At 36.8% G+C, this 19,051-nt stretch overlaps 1 protein-coding gene across 3 annotated transcripts in view; it reads right to left on the minus strand.

Annotated features, from left to right (window-relative positions):
• nbas (NBAS subunit of NRZ tethering complex) overlaps window positions 1–19,051 on the minus strand; it is a 197,748-nt gene that overhangs the window by 124,296 nt on the left and 54,401 nt on the right. For all 3 annotated transcript variants that reach the window (XM_048207018.1, XM_048207017.1, XM_048207020.1), the window contains exons 28-31: window positions 15,746–15,868; window positions 15,555–15,657; window positions 8,995–9,224; window positions 3,970–4,082 (exon numbers count right to left, since the gene is read on the minus strand). In XM_048207018.1, the coding sequence (XP_048062975.1) occupies window positions 3,970–4,082; window positions 8,995–9,224; window positions 15,555–15,657; window positions 15,746–15,868 (569 nt within the window). The remainder of the gene's footprint in view (window positions 1–3,969; window positions 4,083–8,994; window positions 9,225–15,554; window positions 15,658–15,745; window positions 15,869–19,051) is intronic.

The raw sequence follows: 19,051 nt of genomic DNA on the forward strand, positions 1-19,051 counted from the left end.
CCTATTCTCTTAATGAGTAATGGGTGTGTTTTGGACGTAACATCCAATAAATTCTCCCATTCCCTTTAAAACCAGTTGCGCTCGCTCCATGGCGGATTGCTATTTATATGGCGGAATTTGTAAGTGGAAAAACTGAATGCTTCTCTAGCGAGGAAACTGATCTGCTCGTATGCAAAGTTAAAGCGTGTCAGCAGACCATCTACAGGACAAGCCGGATTCCACCAAAGCATTTTTATCTTTATGCACACATTAATAACCTTTTAAACTGTAATCCTTTTATTTTTAATATTTGGCATGTTTGTGTGCTGCTGCGCATCCCTGTGCGTGTGACAAGCAGAGTGTACACGCGTTGTGGACGCACCTATAGGCGCATATTACTAAAGTGCTCTTTAAATAACAAAAAAATAAATAAAATATTGTGCCATTGACTATAGACCAGGTTTCAATTGGTCAATGGTGCAGTCTATTTCAGTTGCCTCAAAATAGCAATGCGCCAACAATGCGCCTGAACACACCGGGCCCTATAATACACCCGGCGCAATGCGACGCAAGGCGCAGCACAAGTGTGTTTGCTAGTTTGCGTCCGGCGCCGTTCGCGTTTTCCCGTTCAGCGCCACGTCCTTAAAGGGATAGTTCACTTAAAAATGAAAATTTGATGTTTATCTGCTTACCCCCAGGGCATCCAAGATGTAGGTGACTTTTTTTCTTCATTAAAACACAAATTATGATTTTTAACTGCAACCGCTGCCGTCTGTCAGTCAAATAATAGGAGTGATTGGGAACTTGAACAATAAGAGTCGAAAAAACTTCCATAGACAAATCCTAATTAAACCCTGCGGCTCGTGACGACACATTGATGTCCTAAGACACGAAACGATCGGTTTGTGCAAGAAACCGAACAGTATTTATATCATTTTTTACCTCTAATACACCACTATGTCCAACTCCGTTCAGCTTCCGGTTAGTGAGGTCTGATCGCGCTCTGACAACGGAAGTGATGTCTCACGCTCATTGAAGTATATGGGCGAGACATCACTTCCGTCAGCAGAGCAGGTTTTTTGACCTCACTAACAGGATGCTGAACGAAGTTGGACATAGTGGTGTATTAGAGGTAAAAAATGATATAAATACTGTTCGTTTTCTCACACAAACCGATCGTTTCGTGTCTTAGGACATCAATGTGTCGTCACGAGCCGCAGGGTTTAATTTGGATTTGTCTAAGCAAGTTTTATTGACTGTTACAGTAGAAGTTCCCATCCACTGCTATTATTTGACTGACAGACGGCAGCGGTTGCAGTTAAAAATCATAATTTGCGTTCGACTGAAGAAACAAATTCACCTACATCTTGGATGTACTGGGGGTAAGCATATAAACATCAAATTTTCATTTTTGGGTGAACTATCCCTTTAAATTAGTAAATGCATTTGCGCCAGTTAGTGCGCCCATGGGCGTGCTGGTCTAAAAAAGAGGTGTGTTCAGGCGCATTGCCGGCGCATTGCTATTTTAAGGAGCTGAAAATAGACTGTGCCATAGACCAACTCAAACCTGGTCTAAAGTCTAAAATCAATGGCGCAATATTTTTTGTTAAAGCGCGTTGGTAGAAACTGCACCTCTGGGCGCGTCCACAGTGCGCGTTGACTTTGCTTATTACACACAGGGATGCGCATCACACAAACATGCCAAATATTAAAAACAAAAGGATTACAGTGTAAAAGAATATTATTGTGTAGGCTACATAAATATAAAAATGTAATGATGAATAGTCATTGCGTGTATTAGAATTAGGCTACCTATTTTCAATTCAGCCTATTACTACTTATAATGATGAACGAAATTGGCTAATTAATTGAACTACCATAATGCAACTCACTTGATTTTCCTTTCCATCTCCATGGCCTTTCATACACACTACTACTACTACTACTACTACTACATACTATTAAAAAAATAATATGCAGTATACACTATGTACTGTGCAGTATGCGTTAGGTAGTATTCTATTTAGAACACAGCAAAGATCTAAACTGAAAAAGGTTTATGAAAAAACACGTAATTCACCGCACACATTCTCCACACTTCCTGTCATAACAAGCAAGTAGTTGTGATGTGTGGTAATTGGATGGACACAAAGCAGGTCTCTGCTGTCTGACTGAGCACAGTTTAAAATATTGAGCTGGAAGTGGTCTGTGCTGGAGGTCACGCTGGTCTGCAGCAGGCAGGGGGCCGAGCAGGGCCACGAGTTACAGGCCTGCGGGTGGGCAGACAGCTCCATCTTCAGAGGAGACACCACAGGGGCAGCACCTGAACCGCACACGACCAGCCAGCCATCAGTAGCACCTGCCAAAGCCATTAACCTGCTTCCAAAAGCAGCCGCGCCTCTGTGTGTGCGCCACTAAGAGGTTTTTTGTTTGCTTAAACGTGAGTGTAATTGATTACATTTCAGCTTTTGCTTCTTTAGCTTTCACTCCTTTATTTGTATAGTAGAAAAGCAAAGATTTAAATGAATGGAGAAAATCTGAGAAAAAGATGGCAAATAAGCAGTTAAATTAAGCAGTAAGTTGAGCTTTGAGGCAGGCTACAGCTCCCTGTTGAGTGTATAACTTCGTCTGCTAGGAAAAAGACTGGCGCTCACAGACAGCTGCAGGGTCACTCGGGTCAGGAAGAGCGAATGAGCTCAAGGAGAGTTTCCACTTGATGTATTCAGACTTCCTTCATAAGTTTAGGAAAGAGAGTTGAGCTGCTCCTAGCCTTGTCTTGACTAGATAAAACAGTTTCCTCGCTTCTTCAAAAGGACACTGGGAGAAGCACACATGGGGCTAAAGAGGCCTTCCCTTTTTAGAAACATGAGTACTTTTACTTGACATTTGACTTGAGTTGTATTATCAATGATACCTTGAAATTTGTCTCTACCATCTCACAAATGTGCTTCACTAACAATAACAGATTAACATTAGATGATTGTCTGCTTTGGATCTCCAGAACATTAACATTGGTTTAACCAGATTTCTCCTTTGTAGCCTCAACAGAAAACTGAAAATGAGTAAAGAAAAGCTCTTGATGATAGATGAATGTGTCAGTTACTATATAGCACAAGAACGCAAGTCTTGATGAATTAAGGGCCGTCCATACGGGACCTTTTCTTGTGTAAAAAAAAAAAAAAAAACTCAAAAGAATGGAGAACACCATGTTTTTTGAGGCTGAACTGCTTTTAACTTGAAATGTAAGACTCTGGAGAGGAAAATAAACAGAGTCATGGTTCAACGGCCAAATATGTTCATTTTATGTGTATATAGACCAACACTATAAAGGTCTTTTCTGACTGGAACAGATCTGGCTGTTTGGTCAAAATGATGGGAAAAAATTACTATTTTGATTTTAGAGCAAATACATAAACATAAACATGAACATTAACACTTCTGTTCAAACCTTTGGAATCCAGTAAAAATACTAATACTGTGAAATAATATTACAATTTAAAATAACTATTTTTTATTTTAATATATATTAAAATGTAATTTATTCCTGTGATGGCAAAGCTGAATGTTCAGCATCATTACTGCAGTCTTCAATGTCACATGATCCTACCGAAATCATTCTGATATGCTAATTTGGTGCCTAAGAAACTTTTGTAACATTATATATATTTACTGTCACTTTTGATCAATTTAATACAACCTTGCTGAGCAAAATTATTTTCTTAAAAATGTATATCTTACTGACCAGAAAGCGTTAAACCTTAGTGTATTTCAAATATTATCACTAGTGTGAAAAATTGATATTTTTTAGCTATATTTTAACCTTTTTTTTCCTCAAACCTGAACAGAGCAATAAATACAAACAGGAACATCAGGGGCTTATTCTCCAATGGTCAATTTGATGATGTTGTCAGCTTGAGCACCAATCTCCTGAAGGAAATGGAGAGATAACAATAGTTTCCGAACAATAGTACTAGGTTAGTGCTGCATTACCTTGTAAGGGAAGAACTTTTACGCCAAACTGCTCCAGTCGAGAGAGGGCGCTGATAAGATCCAATTCCTCTTGGACGAGAGAAGGACAATCCGCAATCAACAGCAGACATGACCTGATGGACACACACCAATTATTACACTAAATATTCAAAACATAATATTTAAGTGATAGTTCACCCAAAACTTCTTAACTTTTCTTAAAAAAAAAAAAAAAAACCTCCTTTTGTGTCCCACAGAAGAAAGAAACTCATATTGGTCTGGAACGACATGAGGGCGAGTAAATGATGACAACATTTTTGATTGAACTGTTCCTTTAAAGCAAATCAGAAAAAAGCAGAAGCCATTCCTTCAAATGAGTTTTGATTCTTCTTATTTCTTAATTACAGACTGAGACTCTGACATCACGTCGCTTTCATACTGTTATCAGAGGCTTGCAGAGGCCTGCGTCTGCTTCACATCTGTGGTGCTATAAATGTGCTTCATAGGACAACAGGGACAGACCAAAAAACAAATAAAAGCACAGATCCCAGGCCAGCTCTTCTGTCACTTTCCAATATAGTTTGGCCGAGACAGCTGGACCTAGGGAAGCTAGCGGTGCACTTCTGAGCCAAGCCAATAGCAACAGAGAAAGCAGAGCAGAAATAATAATTCAATTTAAGCGACTGAGGAAAAAAAAACCCAACAAGAACAAATGCAGCAGTATTTTTCGAGTATTTTCCTCTACAATCTGTGAGTTTTACATGGCAGTTATTTTCAGTGACACCGCAATCAGACCCAGAAGACTGTTTCCAGCTCCGCTTTGCATAAGATTTACTGTGGGTCGTACAACTACAGGCCAATATATAAAAAAATTATACAACCCTTCAAACAGTTTAAGGAGCTTACGCAGCAGTTTCCTACCAATACAGTACACAACATATTAATCATAGTAGTGTGACTTAGTGATCTGGGGTGAGCAACCACAAGGTTGTAGTTTAAAACTATCACCAGTGACCTTGAGTATACTGTGCCTGTTATAAGTATAATGTAAGAAGCTTTATTTGAAAGTGTCTACTAAATAACTGCATAATTATTAATTAAACAGCATTTCCCCTGGGCAAAATTAACATTTGAACATTCAAACATTTGGACGGCGAAGGTGAACAGTGCACTTAATGTCTTTGCATTGCAATACAAAATATATATCTAGTGGCACAATAATATTTTAAATGAAAAAAAAAAAAAAACACTTATTTTTTTAATGACTTAAACTAGACTAATAGACTATTGAACTAGAATAACTAGACTAGATAATTTTAGTGGATATCTGAAACCAGTTCTCCTTGCGTAATGTTCATCACATTCCCAAACATGTAAGGGGAAGCACTTATAAACTGGTTGTTATCAACAGAAGAGAAGCTTTAAAGAGATAGCTCACCCAGAAATGAAAATTATCCCATGATTTACTTACCCTCAAGCTATCCTAGGTGTATTATGACTTTCTCTTTTCAGACAAACACAATCAGAGTTATATTAAAAAATATCCTGGCTTATCCAAGCTTTATAATGGGAATGAATGATAACCTACAATTTTAAGCCCAAAAAAGCACATCCATCCATCATAAAAGTAATCCAGACTGCTCCAAGGGGTTAATAAAGGACTTCTGAAGTGAAGCGATGGGTTTTTGTAAAAAAATTAAATAAAAATAATATCCATATTTAAAACTTTATATAAAATATAATAATAGGCTTCCGGCAAAAGCCGTACGCAAGTCTAGTTCTGGTGGAAGAGTGACCTCTAACAACAGCAACAGCAACAACAGCAACAACAGCAACAACAACAACAACAACAACAACAAAATACCGGAGACTATGCATTCGACTTTACACATACACTAGCGTACGCGTACAAAAAAGAAAGAAAGTATACTTTGGGCTTAAAGCAGCAGTTACACTGAAGGTGATTAGATATGACGGTTCATCAGAGTTGTAAGACCAGTAGTCAACCAAGGGCTTGAGGAACTAGAAAAATCATCATCAAAACACCACACAATCCCACCAGATTTCTGAAGCACAGACAGATGAAAACCCTCATGTTCTTTTACCACATTGCTTCACTTTCTTTCTGCACTTTTTAAAAACACTCTGCCCAGCAAGTCAGAGCAGCCCAAATGGTTTCAAGTGGTTTCCAAGACAACTGCTTTACTATTAAAATATACCAACAGCACCAGCTATCTTCAAAATCCCTATAAAAACCATTCAACATGAAATGACTGCTTTAAACACCCTCTGCACAGCCTTCTGCTTCCTGAGGCTAAAACGGTCTTTGTAATGAAGGCCTCTGATTAGCCTCAGTAAGCTAATAATTACAAGTGTTTTTCTTGGTTTTGTTTGGCAGGAAGTGTCTGTATGTGATGACTTAAGTACTCGCTCTTTCAGGATTACACACGGGATGCCTATTTTCAAGGCCAAGACATAGCACTTCGCGCTGACATTTGAAAAATGTCTTTGGAATTGAATGCGGAGTCATTCAGCATTGCTAATAACCCAGAAATGTGTAGATATTATATTTCCATGAATGTATTTTAGGTTATCAAGGTCTTAAAAAAAAAAGATTTCACACTTCATTTGAAAGTATTTATGGTTTTGCAAATGTAGAAAATGAGAATATCTTGTTTTAATATAATCTAATTAAAACCCTGCATATCACTTACACACACATACACACAATTTATTTCAGTGTTAGAAAGAAGAGGGAGAAAGGGACATTTAGACAAGACCAGAAGAGATATCTAGGGCATCTTTAGCATTCTGTCGGTTTTTCATTTGCATTTTAACCTAGTTTGAAAATCCACAACAGATTTTTTTTTTCTTAACCTCTTTTACAAAGTTTGATGTATCTAAAAGTAAATGGCCAAACTCAACACAATCAATATATCATAATGAAAATTAGATTTAAAAAATGCCATGCCTCTTTTATGCAAAATGTCCGACAACAAAAACATTCAATAGTGGTCTGTGGAGGAAACATGAACCTATTTGCGTTCTATTATTTCTATAGAGATCCAACAGAAATTATTGAGTTTTTAAATCACCATTTTGCTTAGAAAAGTAAACACATTTGAGCTTCCAAAAGAACAAATGAGGTTTGTTTTTGTGTGTCAAGCAAGTACGGTTGACCATATTTGATGTGCTCCATTATGTGTGTTGATATATGAATAAAAGTCTAAATGAAATGTGTTCATCATATAAAGCGATCGTGTCTCTTCAGAAAACTTGAATTTAACTGCTCAATTTATATTAATTCTTTTATGATATCTTCATGAACTCTTTGAAGTGTCAAAAATTTTTGTGGAATGGAAGGATGGAAATCTCTCAGGTTTCATAAAAATATCTTCATTTGTGTTTCTAAGATCAATGAAAGTGTTATTGGTTTGGAATGACATGAGGGTGTATAAAGTATGACCGAATGTTCATTTTTGTGTGAACTTTCACTTTAAAAATGGTCTTAGCGAGGAACACTCATTCTGAACTACTGACTCCAAAACAGGAAGACTACAGATTCTTTCAATAAATAGGAAAACAGTCAGTCAATCGGTCTCTTTCCAGTCCTAGTTTCTCCCAGAGTCCCTCACTGACACATTCACATTCTCCTTCCATTTTGTTTTCAATCTTTTAGTCTCTTTCTCTCTCAGTGGAGGCGAAAGTCCTATAATTTAAACATTAAGCTCATAATTACTGTCCATCTAAGTTTCCCGTCTGTCGGTGGCATGCGAGTGTGAAAGAATGACAGTGATGTGAGACGCGTGTGAATGCATATGGAGTGGCGGCCCGTCCAGCCCATGAACAGACGACGGCCTAATTACTGACCCACTTTGCAACACGGCCCATCGCTCAGGGGCCGCAGTCTGTCACCCTTAGCGCTCTAGCCCAAGACAACAAAAATAGACAGACTGAGAGACTGGAAACACATTAACCTAGAGCTCCAGGGCGGAAGTGAGCGACCGACTGTCTGTCTCTGATGGAGTCGATCTCTCATTATGGCAGCTAATTACACCAATAATAGCCGTTGTGAAGGGCTGGACTCATAAGAGAGGCAGGAGACCAGAATGACGCTGGACGGTTTGATTCCTGAAGGGTTTCTTTCTCTTTCATCATAAACTCCTCACACAACTGCAGCAGAGTTTGAAGAGACTAGTAGTTTCAGGCTATTTTTACTCATGGTTTGATTGCTTGGTCCGAACTCGAGTTTGATTCTACCCCCCCGTCAGCTCATATTTTTTGACATGAGTACACTTGTTCACATTTTTCCAGTGGTTATTATACAATTTTTTTCTTTTTTCTTTTTTTTTTTTGGGGTGGGGGGGGGGGGGATGGGGGGATGTGCCTTTGAAAGTTGAAAAACTTTTTCATAATAATAAAAAAAAAAAAAAAAATTATTCATTCATTTAGCTAACACTTATGAATTTATTTTTCTGCAGTGGAAAAAAAACAAATTTTCTACATTTTCTTTCAGCTTTTCATATTTTTTGTGATTAAAGACAAGAAAAAAATAACTAGGACTATATTACTCTGCAATTTCTGTGTAATTTTTGTCACGAAAATGAATAATAATTAGATAAAAAATAACTTTATTAATTTATTTTGTGATATTGTAAATTGATCCATTTTTGTATAATTAAAATGAGCTAATTTTTATTATTATTACTACAATAATACAGATATTAATCTTATACATAATATTATTATTTATAATAACTATAAATTAATAACAAAATAACTTTCATTGCTTTGCATGAGCAATATGAAATAATTAGTTCAACAAAATAAAAATACTGGGTTTTTTTGTTCTTTTTTTTTTTTAATGCGTGAAAGTGAATGAGGTTTGAGAACTAGGATAGTCTCCCATGCTCCCCTGACCTCACAGTTTGCAAACCACTAGAATATTAAAATCTTAGTTATAAAGATGTTGAACGTTATTTTCTGCTGGTGTTTGCTGGTTCAAATAGACTGAAGCAGATCATCTAAACAAATCAGACATCATACCGTGCCAGGTTCATGCAGGGGTCACTGAGGGTGGCAGAAGAGTTGAAGTATTCACGGGCAGCGGCCAGAACCAGCTCCACGCTGCGGCTATAAGACACACGGGCGTGAGCTTTACCACGGAACGAAACGCTGACCGGAGTGTCCTCCGACACGGCGCTGCAGTGCATTAGCTGACCCGCCAGACGGACATTTTCCTCTCGTCCCGAACATAACAAACTCTCCACAAACACCTGCATGGACATAAGAGACAGAGATTGACAGAGAAAGAGAGAGAAAAAGATCAGTGCCATGTAGCAGGGACCCACGGGAAGAACACGTACAGGTGGCAATTAATCATCTGTCTTTAGTCAATTGCTGGCGAGGCAGAATCACTACAGGAGAAATATCAAAAACTGCTCTTTCAATGACAACACAATCTCATGAGCATCTCTGTGCCACAGCTGTGGTGTTCTGTGTAATTTCAATGTTGCCTTCAGCTACATTTAGGCAGAGCAAGAAATCAGCATTTCATGTGGTTAGGCCTATTTGTGTGTTCTTCAAACTAAAACACTGCTCAAAGTTCCCTCGTTAAAATGTCATATTCAAAAAAATAAGCATTAATAAATAATAGATAGAACTAATTCTCTTATGATTCATTATGTTCTTCACACAAAAATACACTAACTACTATTTGTTGCATGGTGATTTTTAGAGTTCATCTTTATGCTTAAATAATGTTTGTTGATTGTCACTGTTATAGGGCGCAACTGGCGGACTCCTGAAGTAAAAATACCATATATTTTCTACAAGGGAGAACTGTTTTTTAATCATTTATATTGAGCATCAATTCCCCAATGAAGAAAATGAATAGGATTTTTACTTTAGGAAGCCAACAGTTGCACTCTGTAATGGTGACAATAAAAAAATAAAATCATATTAAATCAACAAAAAAAAACTACAACAACAAACCTACTATGACCTCAAAATCTGTTAAGCACTGGGATATAGTTCTGATATGCCATCAGTAGGGATGTAACGATTCACTCAACTCACGATTCGATACGATTCACGATACTGGTTTCACGATTCGATTTTCTCACGATTTTTTTTAACAAAATGAGATTTAAATGAGAAAGTGTCTTTTTATTATTTCTCAGACAAAATGCTGTATATTTCTTTGTGAAATTGAAATATCTTTATAACAACTAAATTGAAATTTTAAAACAAATCCTAAATCAAATAAATAAATAAATAATACAAATAAAAGAAATCTCTTCATATGAGTACATGAACAAGACGTTTATTTGCTCTATTACAGGCTGAACTATCTGTAGCCATTTAAAATTAGAGGCAACCACTGCATTTTAATCACAATCCCAACAAAGATGCTGTTTGAGCAGTTTTTAATTTAAATTAGATTGTATAATTTTTAACATCTGAAGCAAAAACAGAATGTTCAGACTTTAGCTTTGTGAAATTATGCTACATAAAACTTCATAAGAGCAGAAGGGCTGCATGAGAACGCAAATTCACTGTCTGACAGCAGGTGGCGCTTATGGAACAGCGGCAATACAGCGCTTCCATGGTTACCGCTCTAAACAAACAGCGCTGTGCGCTAAAACTATTTTAAAAGCCATTGTATGGAAGTAAGATGAAAAGAAAATACCATCTAAACTTTTCTGAACACAGTCAGTTCTCCTCAGCTATACATCATATAACCCCCCGCCCCCAAATGTATCGCGATTCATTTAGCATCTCAACCGACTTGAATCGTCACATATTTTAACCGATTTTCAACCGGTTCGAGATGCATCGTTACATCCCTAGCCATCAGTCCACATTATTTCAACTTTTTTAAAATCATGATTAACTGTGCAATTCCTATAGTGAAGAATTACAATAACCACAACCCTGCTGAGAAACCTTCACCAGTCAGAGAATCTCAACAAAAATAAAACTATTAAAAAGTTATTTAAATTTTTTTTTTTTTTTTAAAAAAGCACATTCCTATGAAGCACTGTGAATTACATAAATAGGTCTCCTTATACTCTTAAACTACTTGTACTACTGTTCAAAAGTTTGGGGTCGGCAAGTGTTTTTAAAGGGATAGTCCACCCAAAAATGAAAATTACCCCATAATTTACTCACCGTCAAGCCATCCTCCTAGGTGTATATGACTTTCTTCTTTCAGTCAAACACAATTAAAGTTACATTAAAAATATCCTGGCTCATCCAAGCTTTATAATGGGAATGAGTTTTTGAAGTACAAAAAAGTGCATCCATTGATCATAAAATGTACTCCACGCGGCTTAATAAAGGCCTTCTGAAGTGAATCGATAAGTGTTAACTTCCACAACGTAGTACACAATGCCATGACATTCTATGCATACGTTATAACCCATAGTACGTTATGGCATTGTGTACTAAATCACAGAAGTTACTTATTCCCACCGGAAGCTCGTCATTTTACTTTATAACGTTTTAAATAGGGATATTTGTCTTACACAAATGCATCAATTCCCTTCAGAATGCCTTTATATCAAACAAAAAGGTGTTCTTTTGAAATTTCCATTCGTAAAAAATTTATGTGAAAATGACAGTTTCCACAAAAATATTATGCAGCACAGCTCAACATTGATAATAATGAGAAATGTTTCCGAGGAACAAAATCAGCGTATTAAATTTGACTTCTGAAGGATCATGTGACACTAAAGACTGGAGTAATGTCTGCTGAAAATCCAGCTTTGCCATTACATGGAATAAATTACAATTTAAATACGTTAAAAAAGAAACAGTTATTTTAAATTGTAATAACATTTCACAATATCATTGTTTTTACCCAATTTTTGATTAAACAAATGCAGCCTGGGTGAGCATAATAGACTTCTTTTAACAACCACACCATACCGACCACAAACCTTTGAACATTTGAATTTGTAAATATCTAAATATTTAGTAATAAACTTTAAAACTGTATCTATAGTTTCATATCTTTCCATTATAATTAAGTAACTTGCAATGTTTCAAGGGATTGTAGTTCATTTAGTATACAATCAAACTGAAATCAGCTAAATAAAGTAGTATTACTGGGGACAAATATTGAGACAGTTGTTGAAACAACATTATTTTTTTTTTACCCCAGTGTGTGTCTATGTGTGTGTTGCAAAACCAGAATGTCATTAACCGTGGCCCTTGGAGTTTCATATGGTCTTTAGAAATATAATCTGCAAGTGCTTTAATCTGTCTGCATTACAGAATCCAATATCTGCAGTGCACATTGCACCTATAAACATAACACGGTTAACTCCCAACACCGCACAAAATGAAATATCCGCCCCTGCTCGGTCTGCAAGCCAATGAGCCATTTCTAATGCACACCCACAGAAGTGAGGCAGAGTTTAGAGCTGGTTGCTGAGGTTTGTGTAAGTTCATTAGCTGTTTAGCTATTGAAGAGATTTCAAAGCAACTCTGCTGCACTCCGTCAAATGGACCCAGACGCAGAGGGGAAATGGTGAGAATGCCAATTCCATAAAACTACATTCAAGTTCTTTCATTTTGCTCTCAGAACTTTCAATTTACTGCTCGTCTGGGATCGTCTTTCAGTAGCTTGGAGAAAATTACAGTACAGGAGCCCGTACTGACAGGAACTGGGTAGGACCAATTCGAAAAGAGAACAGGTTGAAAGATAATTCTTTTCAACTCTTTTGTTGTTGTTTTTAACACTTTTTCTTTCTAGTTGAGGGGGTGAGCAGCACAGAGTTGAGGATGAACTCCTGACAGCAAGTTCAGCTCAGCTGTTCTGCTCTTGATTGTGATGAAGAAATCGATAATGACGGGAAAGCAGCCTTGTTAGAGAATGCCGCTAAATTACAGAGCAAACAGACAAAGCCCACCGTCAGCATCAGATTAATGCTTAATGTGAAACTCACACACACACACACACACACACACACATACGGATATACAGACATACACTAACAGATGAAAACCAGGCTAAGCAACAAAAGCAGGTAATGATAATGTTGTAGATAATGTTGGAGCTGTGAGGCAGAAGGAAACGGTAAGAAAACAAGAGTGGAAAGATCACAGAAACTCAAATACCTCAAATGCTGCATTAAGGAGCATAACGTATAGGCTAGTGTAGTACAGTAAAACATATAGCTTTGTGACAAACCAGACAACAGTAAGGTTAATAAATAAAATGCAATATAATACAATATAAATTAAGCATAAATTGTATATTATATCATATTATATTTTATAAAACGGTTAGTTCTTGTCCTTGCTTCTGATTGGTCAATAGCTGTGTTTTATTCACGATAAAACACGGCTATGACCGCTTCACCCAACGGTCCTAGTGATACGGTGTATCACTACACAACACCCTTAGCAACCACTCTTAGCAACTTAAACTGTTCTCAATTGATATTGTTCATTGAAGCTTACTGTATTATGCAGAAGAGTATTATGAGAAAGAGATCGATTGAGCGAGTTTATTACCTGCATTCAGATTTAGCATTTTCCTTCAGGTCAGTCCTATGTTCATAATAAAAAATCAGTTTAAATGTCCGCTGCAATATATTTTCCTTTTAATAGTTAATGGGTTTTCCCTTGCCCTGCTGAGACTGACAGCGCTAGTCAAAGCATTTGTCAGTTGTGTCTTGTTCCGTGTTCACAACAAAAAGTCTTCACTACTGGGTGACTCACTCATAAAGACAGTCTTTGCTGCCACCTAATGGAGTAATAATGTAACTTCTGTTGCTGTTCACAGTCAGGGACTATTTTTTTCTGGCAGAAGGAAGGCTTTTGGTGATTTTACTTTATGAAAGTTGCACTGATACATATTTTTTTTGGCTTTAACCCTCTGGGGTCTGAGGATTTTTGGGGCCCTGGAGAAGTTTTGACATGCCCTGACATTTGTGCTTTTTTCAGTTGTTCATAAACATATAAATGACAAAAGTGTCATTACACTGCATTCAGCACAAACTAGGCTACCATAATATGTGAGGAACATGTATGTACATGTTTGTGTTTTTGAAGGAATAACGTTTATGCGTGGTTATTGAAAAAACAAAAAACTTAAGTCACTGAAATAAAGCCAAAAAATATATATTAAATCTGTGTTCACAAGACTTCTGGGTATTGGAGGTTGTAGACTAGAGTTTTTGCTTTAGAATAATGAAAAAATTATTCTGCCTACTCCTTCATATAAAACAATATATTGATTTAGTTTTTGTAAGACACTTTTTGTCAAGAAACACAGTATGCGTGGAGGCGTGAATCATCATGTATAATGGGTGATTCTAACCTGAGAAGACAAAAGAATCACATAATAATGACCTGAAAAGACTTGCATAATAATGAGACCTTTCAGTCAGGTAGGCTGTGAAAAAACCTGTGAGACATTGATCATGTCTCAAGCTCATGGTGTTTATTAAACATACAGAAAAAACAGCAATACTGTGAAATATTATTACAATTTAAAATAATGGTATTCTATTATATACTTTAAAATATAATGTATTTCTGTGATGCAAAGTGTCTGAACAATTATGTTACCTCTATGGCATTTCATATAGCCTTTTAGCTTAAAAGCATGCACATTTTGAGAAATATTGATGAATTCTCATATGTTTATGTCAATTTTCTATACAGAGGAGTAATATTCAATATTTATTGTCATCACTATGAGCGCTGGATACTGTTTTCAATTCATACTTGCAGCCGGAGGGCGCTCTGTACACCTTTAGTCCACAAATTAATCTAAAGAAGAACAACCATGTGACTCTCCAGGAACTAACAGAGGCCAGAGATCGCTATATCATCCAGATAAACACTTTTCAAGACAATAAATACACGATTGAGACGATGTATGCATGTATTGCCTCAGAATTTGCGTCTGAATAGCGCTCGCTCCATGGGCGTGGCCGCATTAGCGGATAATGAGCTGAATCACAGACTTCAGACATGGCTCTCTTTTCATACAGATTACATAAACACAGAAGGTTGGTTTTCGATTTGACTTACATGATTTAAAACCTGACATCTCAACGTTTTTTTAGACAGAAGTTTCATTTTTTTGTGATTAGTATTCACTAAGTTACAGTTCATTTTCTGAGAACTATCAGATTGGACTTCGTTCAGAGGGAGACGAGAGATCACGCATCATGTTAGTTTTCTTTATGTTACAAAAAGCACAACATTTTGTTTTTACTCTGAGTGTACACAAATAAAAGAAGATATTCCACAAATTAAAATGGTGTATAGCTCTTAATTGTATGTGCAACATTGACGGAGTATTTTGAGTCTCTTTCACACTGGTAAGAAAAAAAACGCGGTGGTCACGCCGGCGTGACCGCCGACCCGAGGGAGTTAATATTTGTATTGTGTGGTAACTTTTATAAAAGAAATAAGGTACTTGAGACTAGTGCTGTATCATGAATAAGTCACGGCTGAAGGGGTTGCAGGAATTCCGCTTCACGTTGTGCCTAACAACACCCTTCAGCTGTGACTTATTTATGATACAGCACAGCCTCTCATACCTTATTGCTTACATATCATATCATTTCACATTATATTACCTGGTGGCAAGTTTCTGGCTCTAGACAGCTATAAACATTCTGCTGCATGTCCAGGAGATCTTGAAGTAAACTTCTCCACACTGTCTCACTCACAGGAGGTTTTCTATGCAAACAACAAAAAGTGAGACAGGTGTACTTGAGTGCTCTGGGAAATGTTAAGGCGGTTGTGTGTGCGTTAGAGTGTGTCATACTTGCGTCCTGTGTGACGAGTGAGTCGGACCATCAGCTGGTGAGCTTCTTCTTTGCTGTTTTGACTGTTCCTCACAAAAGAGATGGGCTTCTGGAGGCCCTGTTTCTCCAACACCTCAGCAACACTGGAGAGAGAGATAGAAAAAAGCCTGACTTAATTAAAAGTGCTTATTAAGTGAACTTGTGACAGGTGTAAAGTATTTGAGTAAATATAATTAGTTATTGTACTTGAGTATCATTTTGGCTACTCTGTAGTTTTACTGAGTATCAAAGATATTAGCAACTTTTACTCTTTACTTGAGTATATTTTTTAGTAGTATATGTACTCTTTACTCCACTACATTTGTACATTTGTAATGAGCAATGCAATTACACATAAAATTTTTCATGGCACCTAACATTTTCTTTTTTTTAAGCAAGTAGTTGTGAATCACTTGTGTTTTATATATGAGATGAGGACTGCAGCCCCCACTGAGACTGAAACTGGCACGTCCAGTGCATTTTTTTAATTTTTAATTAACATTATTTTAATTATCTCTTATATTGAAGAAAGCTTTTTGAAGCATATTGATTTACTTGTGATCATTTTGAGCACTTGAGCTTAACTGAGACTTGATTGTCTATAGACGTTCAAGAGGCTGTTGTGTCGACCTTGATTTACTGCAATTTTGAGGTGTTCGGTTTTATTTTGATTGTAGAAAATAAATATGATTGCTCTTCTCACAAATCAACCGTTTCTTGTGTTTCACTGGCATGTCTCTTTGGTGTTGAGGACTAGTGCATCTTTTGAGCCTATATTTAGTATGAGTAAAATACTTAAGTACTGTTAAAATCAGATGCTCTAAGACTTTTACTCAAGTTGTTTTGGAATTGGTGACTTGTAACTTGTAATGGAGTCATTTTCACAGTTAGGTATCTGTACTTTTACTCAAGCATGGTTTTCAGGTACTCTTTACACCTCTGACTTGTGAAGCCCTATAAACCAATCCTGTAAGAATATACGTCCCAATCTGTACACTATTGTTCAAGAGTTTGGGGTCAGTAAGACTTTTTAGTTTTTGTAAGAATTCTCGTATACTCACCAAGAATGCATTTATTTAATCAAAAACAGTTAAAAAATCATGTATATTTTATATATTTTATATATATATATATATATATATATATATATATATATATATATATATATATATATATATATATATATACACACACACATACATACATACAGTGGGTACAGAAAGTATTCAGGCGTCTCTTAAATTTTTCACTCTTTGTTATATTGCAGCCATTTGCTAAAATCATTTAAGATAATTTTTTTTTCCTCATTAATGTACACACAGCACCCCATATTGACAGAAAAAAACAGAATTGACGACATTTTTGCGGATTTATTAAAAAAGAAAAATTGAAATATCACATGGTCCTAAGTATTCAGACCCTTTGCTGTGACACTCATATATTTAACTCAGGTGCTGTCCATTTCTTCTGATCATCCTTGAGATGGTTCTACACCTTCATTTGAGTCCAGCTGTGTTTGATTATACTGATTGGACTTGATTAGGAAAGCCACACACCTGTCTATATAAGACCTTACAGCTCACAGTGCATGTCAGAGCAAATGAGAATCATGAGGTCAAAGGAACTGCCTGAAGAGCTCAGACAGAATTGTGGCAAGGCACAGATCTGGCCAAGGTTACAAAAAATGTTCTGCTGCACTTAAGGTTCCTAAGAGCACAGTGGCCTCCATAATCCTTAAATGGAAGACATTTGGGACGACCAGACCCCTTCCTAGAGCTGGCCGTCCAGCCAAACTGAGTTATCGGAGGAGAAGAGCTTTGGTGAGAGAAGTAAAGAAGAACCCAAAGATCACTGTGGCTGAGCTCCAGAGATGCAGTTGGGAGATGGGAGAAAGTTGTAGAAAGTCAACCATCACTGCAGCCATCCACCAGTCGGGGCTTTATGGCAGAGAGGCCCGACGGAAGCCTCTCCTCAGTGCAAGACACATGAAAGCCCGCATGGAGTTTGCTAAAAAACACCTGAAGGACTCCAAGATGGTGAGAAATAAGATTCTCTGGTCTAATGAGACCAAGGTAGAACTTTTTGGCCCTAATTCTAAGTGGTATGTGTGGAGAAAACCAGGCACTGCTCATCACCTGTCCAATACAGTCCCAAACAGTGAAGCATGGTGGTGGCAGCATCATGCTGTGGCGGTGTTTTCAGCTGCAGGGACAGGACGACTGGTTGCAATCGAGGGAAAGATGAATGCGGCCAAGTACAGGGATATCCTGGACGAAAACCTTCTCCAGAGTGCTCAGGACCTCAGACTGGGCCGAAGGTTTACCTTCCAACAAGACAATAACCCTAAGCACACAGCTAAAATAATGAAGGAGTGGCTTCACGACAACTCCGTGACTGTTCTTGAATGGCCCAGCCAGAGCCCTGACTTAAACCCAATTGAGCATCTCTGGAGAGACCTAAAAATGGCTGTCCACCAACATTTACCATCCAACCTGACAGAACTGGAGAGGATCTGCAAGGAGGAATGGCAGAGGATTCCCAAATCCAGGTGTGAAAAACTTGTTGCATCTTTCCCAAAAAGACTCATGGCTGTATTAGATCAAAAGGCTGCTTCTACTAAATACTGAGCAAAGGGTCTGAATACTTAGGACCATATGTGATATTTCAGTTTTTCTTTTTTAATAAATCTGCAAAAATGTCAACAATTCTGTGCTTTTCTGTCAATATGGGGTGCTGTGTGTACATTAATGAGGAAAAAAAATGAACTTAAATGATTTTAGCAAATGGCTGCAATATAACAAAGAGTGAAAAATTTAAGGGGGTCTGAATACTTTTCGTACCCACTGTGTATGTATGTATGTATGTATGTGTATATATATATATATATATATATATATATATATATATATATATATATATATATATATATATATATATATATATATATATATATATATATATATATATATATATATTTAAAGTAACTGTTTTCTGTTTTAATATATAAATTTTAAAATGCAATTTATTCCTGTGTTGGTGTAACGAACATTATATATATATCGTTATTTTTTCTCCAGAATAATATAGCATCTACATAATTGGACTGGATACTACCAGATGACAGATTTGAAGCAAAATATCAGTTTATTTGGATGCATGACCTTTGACATACATAACAAAAGATACATTTTCTCTACCTTAAAAGTTCCGATATGCACAATTATATCGTTATTAGGATTTTATGATGTACATTTAGCATGAGAACAGATCTGTGACCCATTTTTTAC

Source organism: Megalobrama amblycephala, linkage group LG11, assembly GCF_018812025.1.
Source record: "Megalobrama amblycephala isolate DHTTF-2021 linkage group LG11, ASM1881202v1, whole genome shotgun sequence".
Classification (NCBI taxonomy): Eukaryota; Metazoa; Chordata; class Actinopteri; order Cypriniformes; family Xenocyprididae; genus Megalobrama; species Megalobrama amblycephala.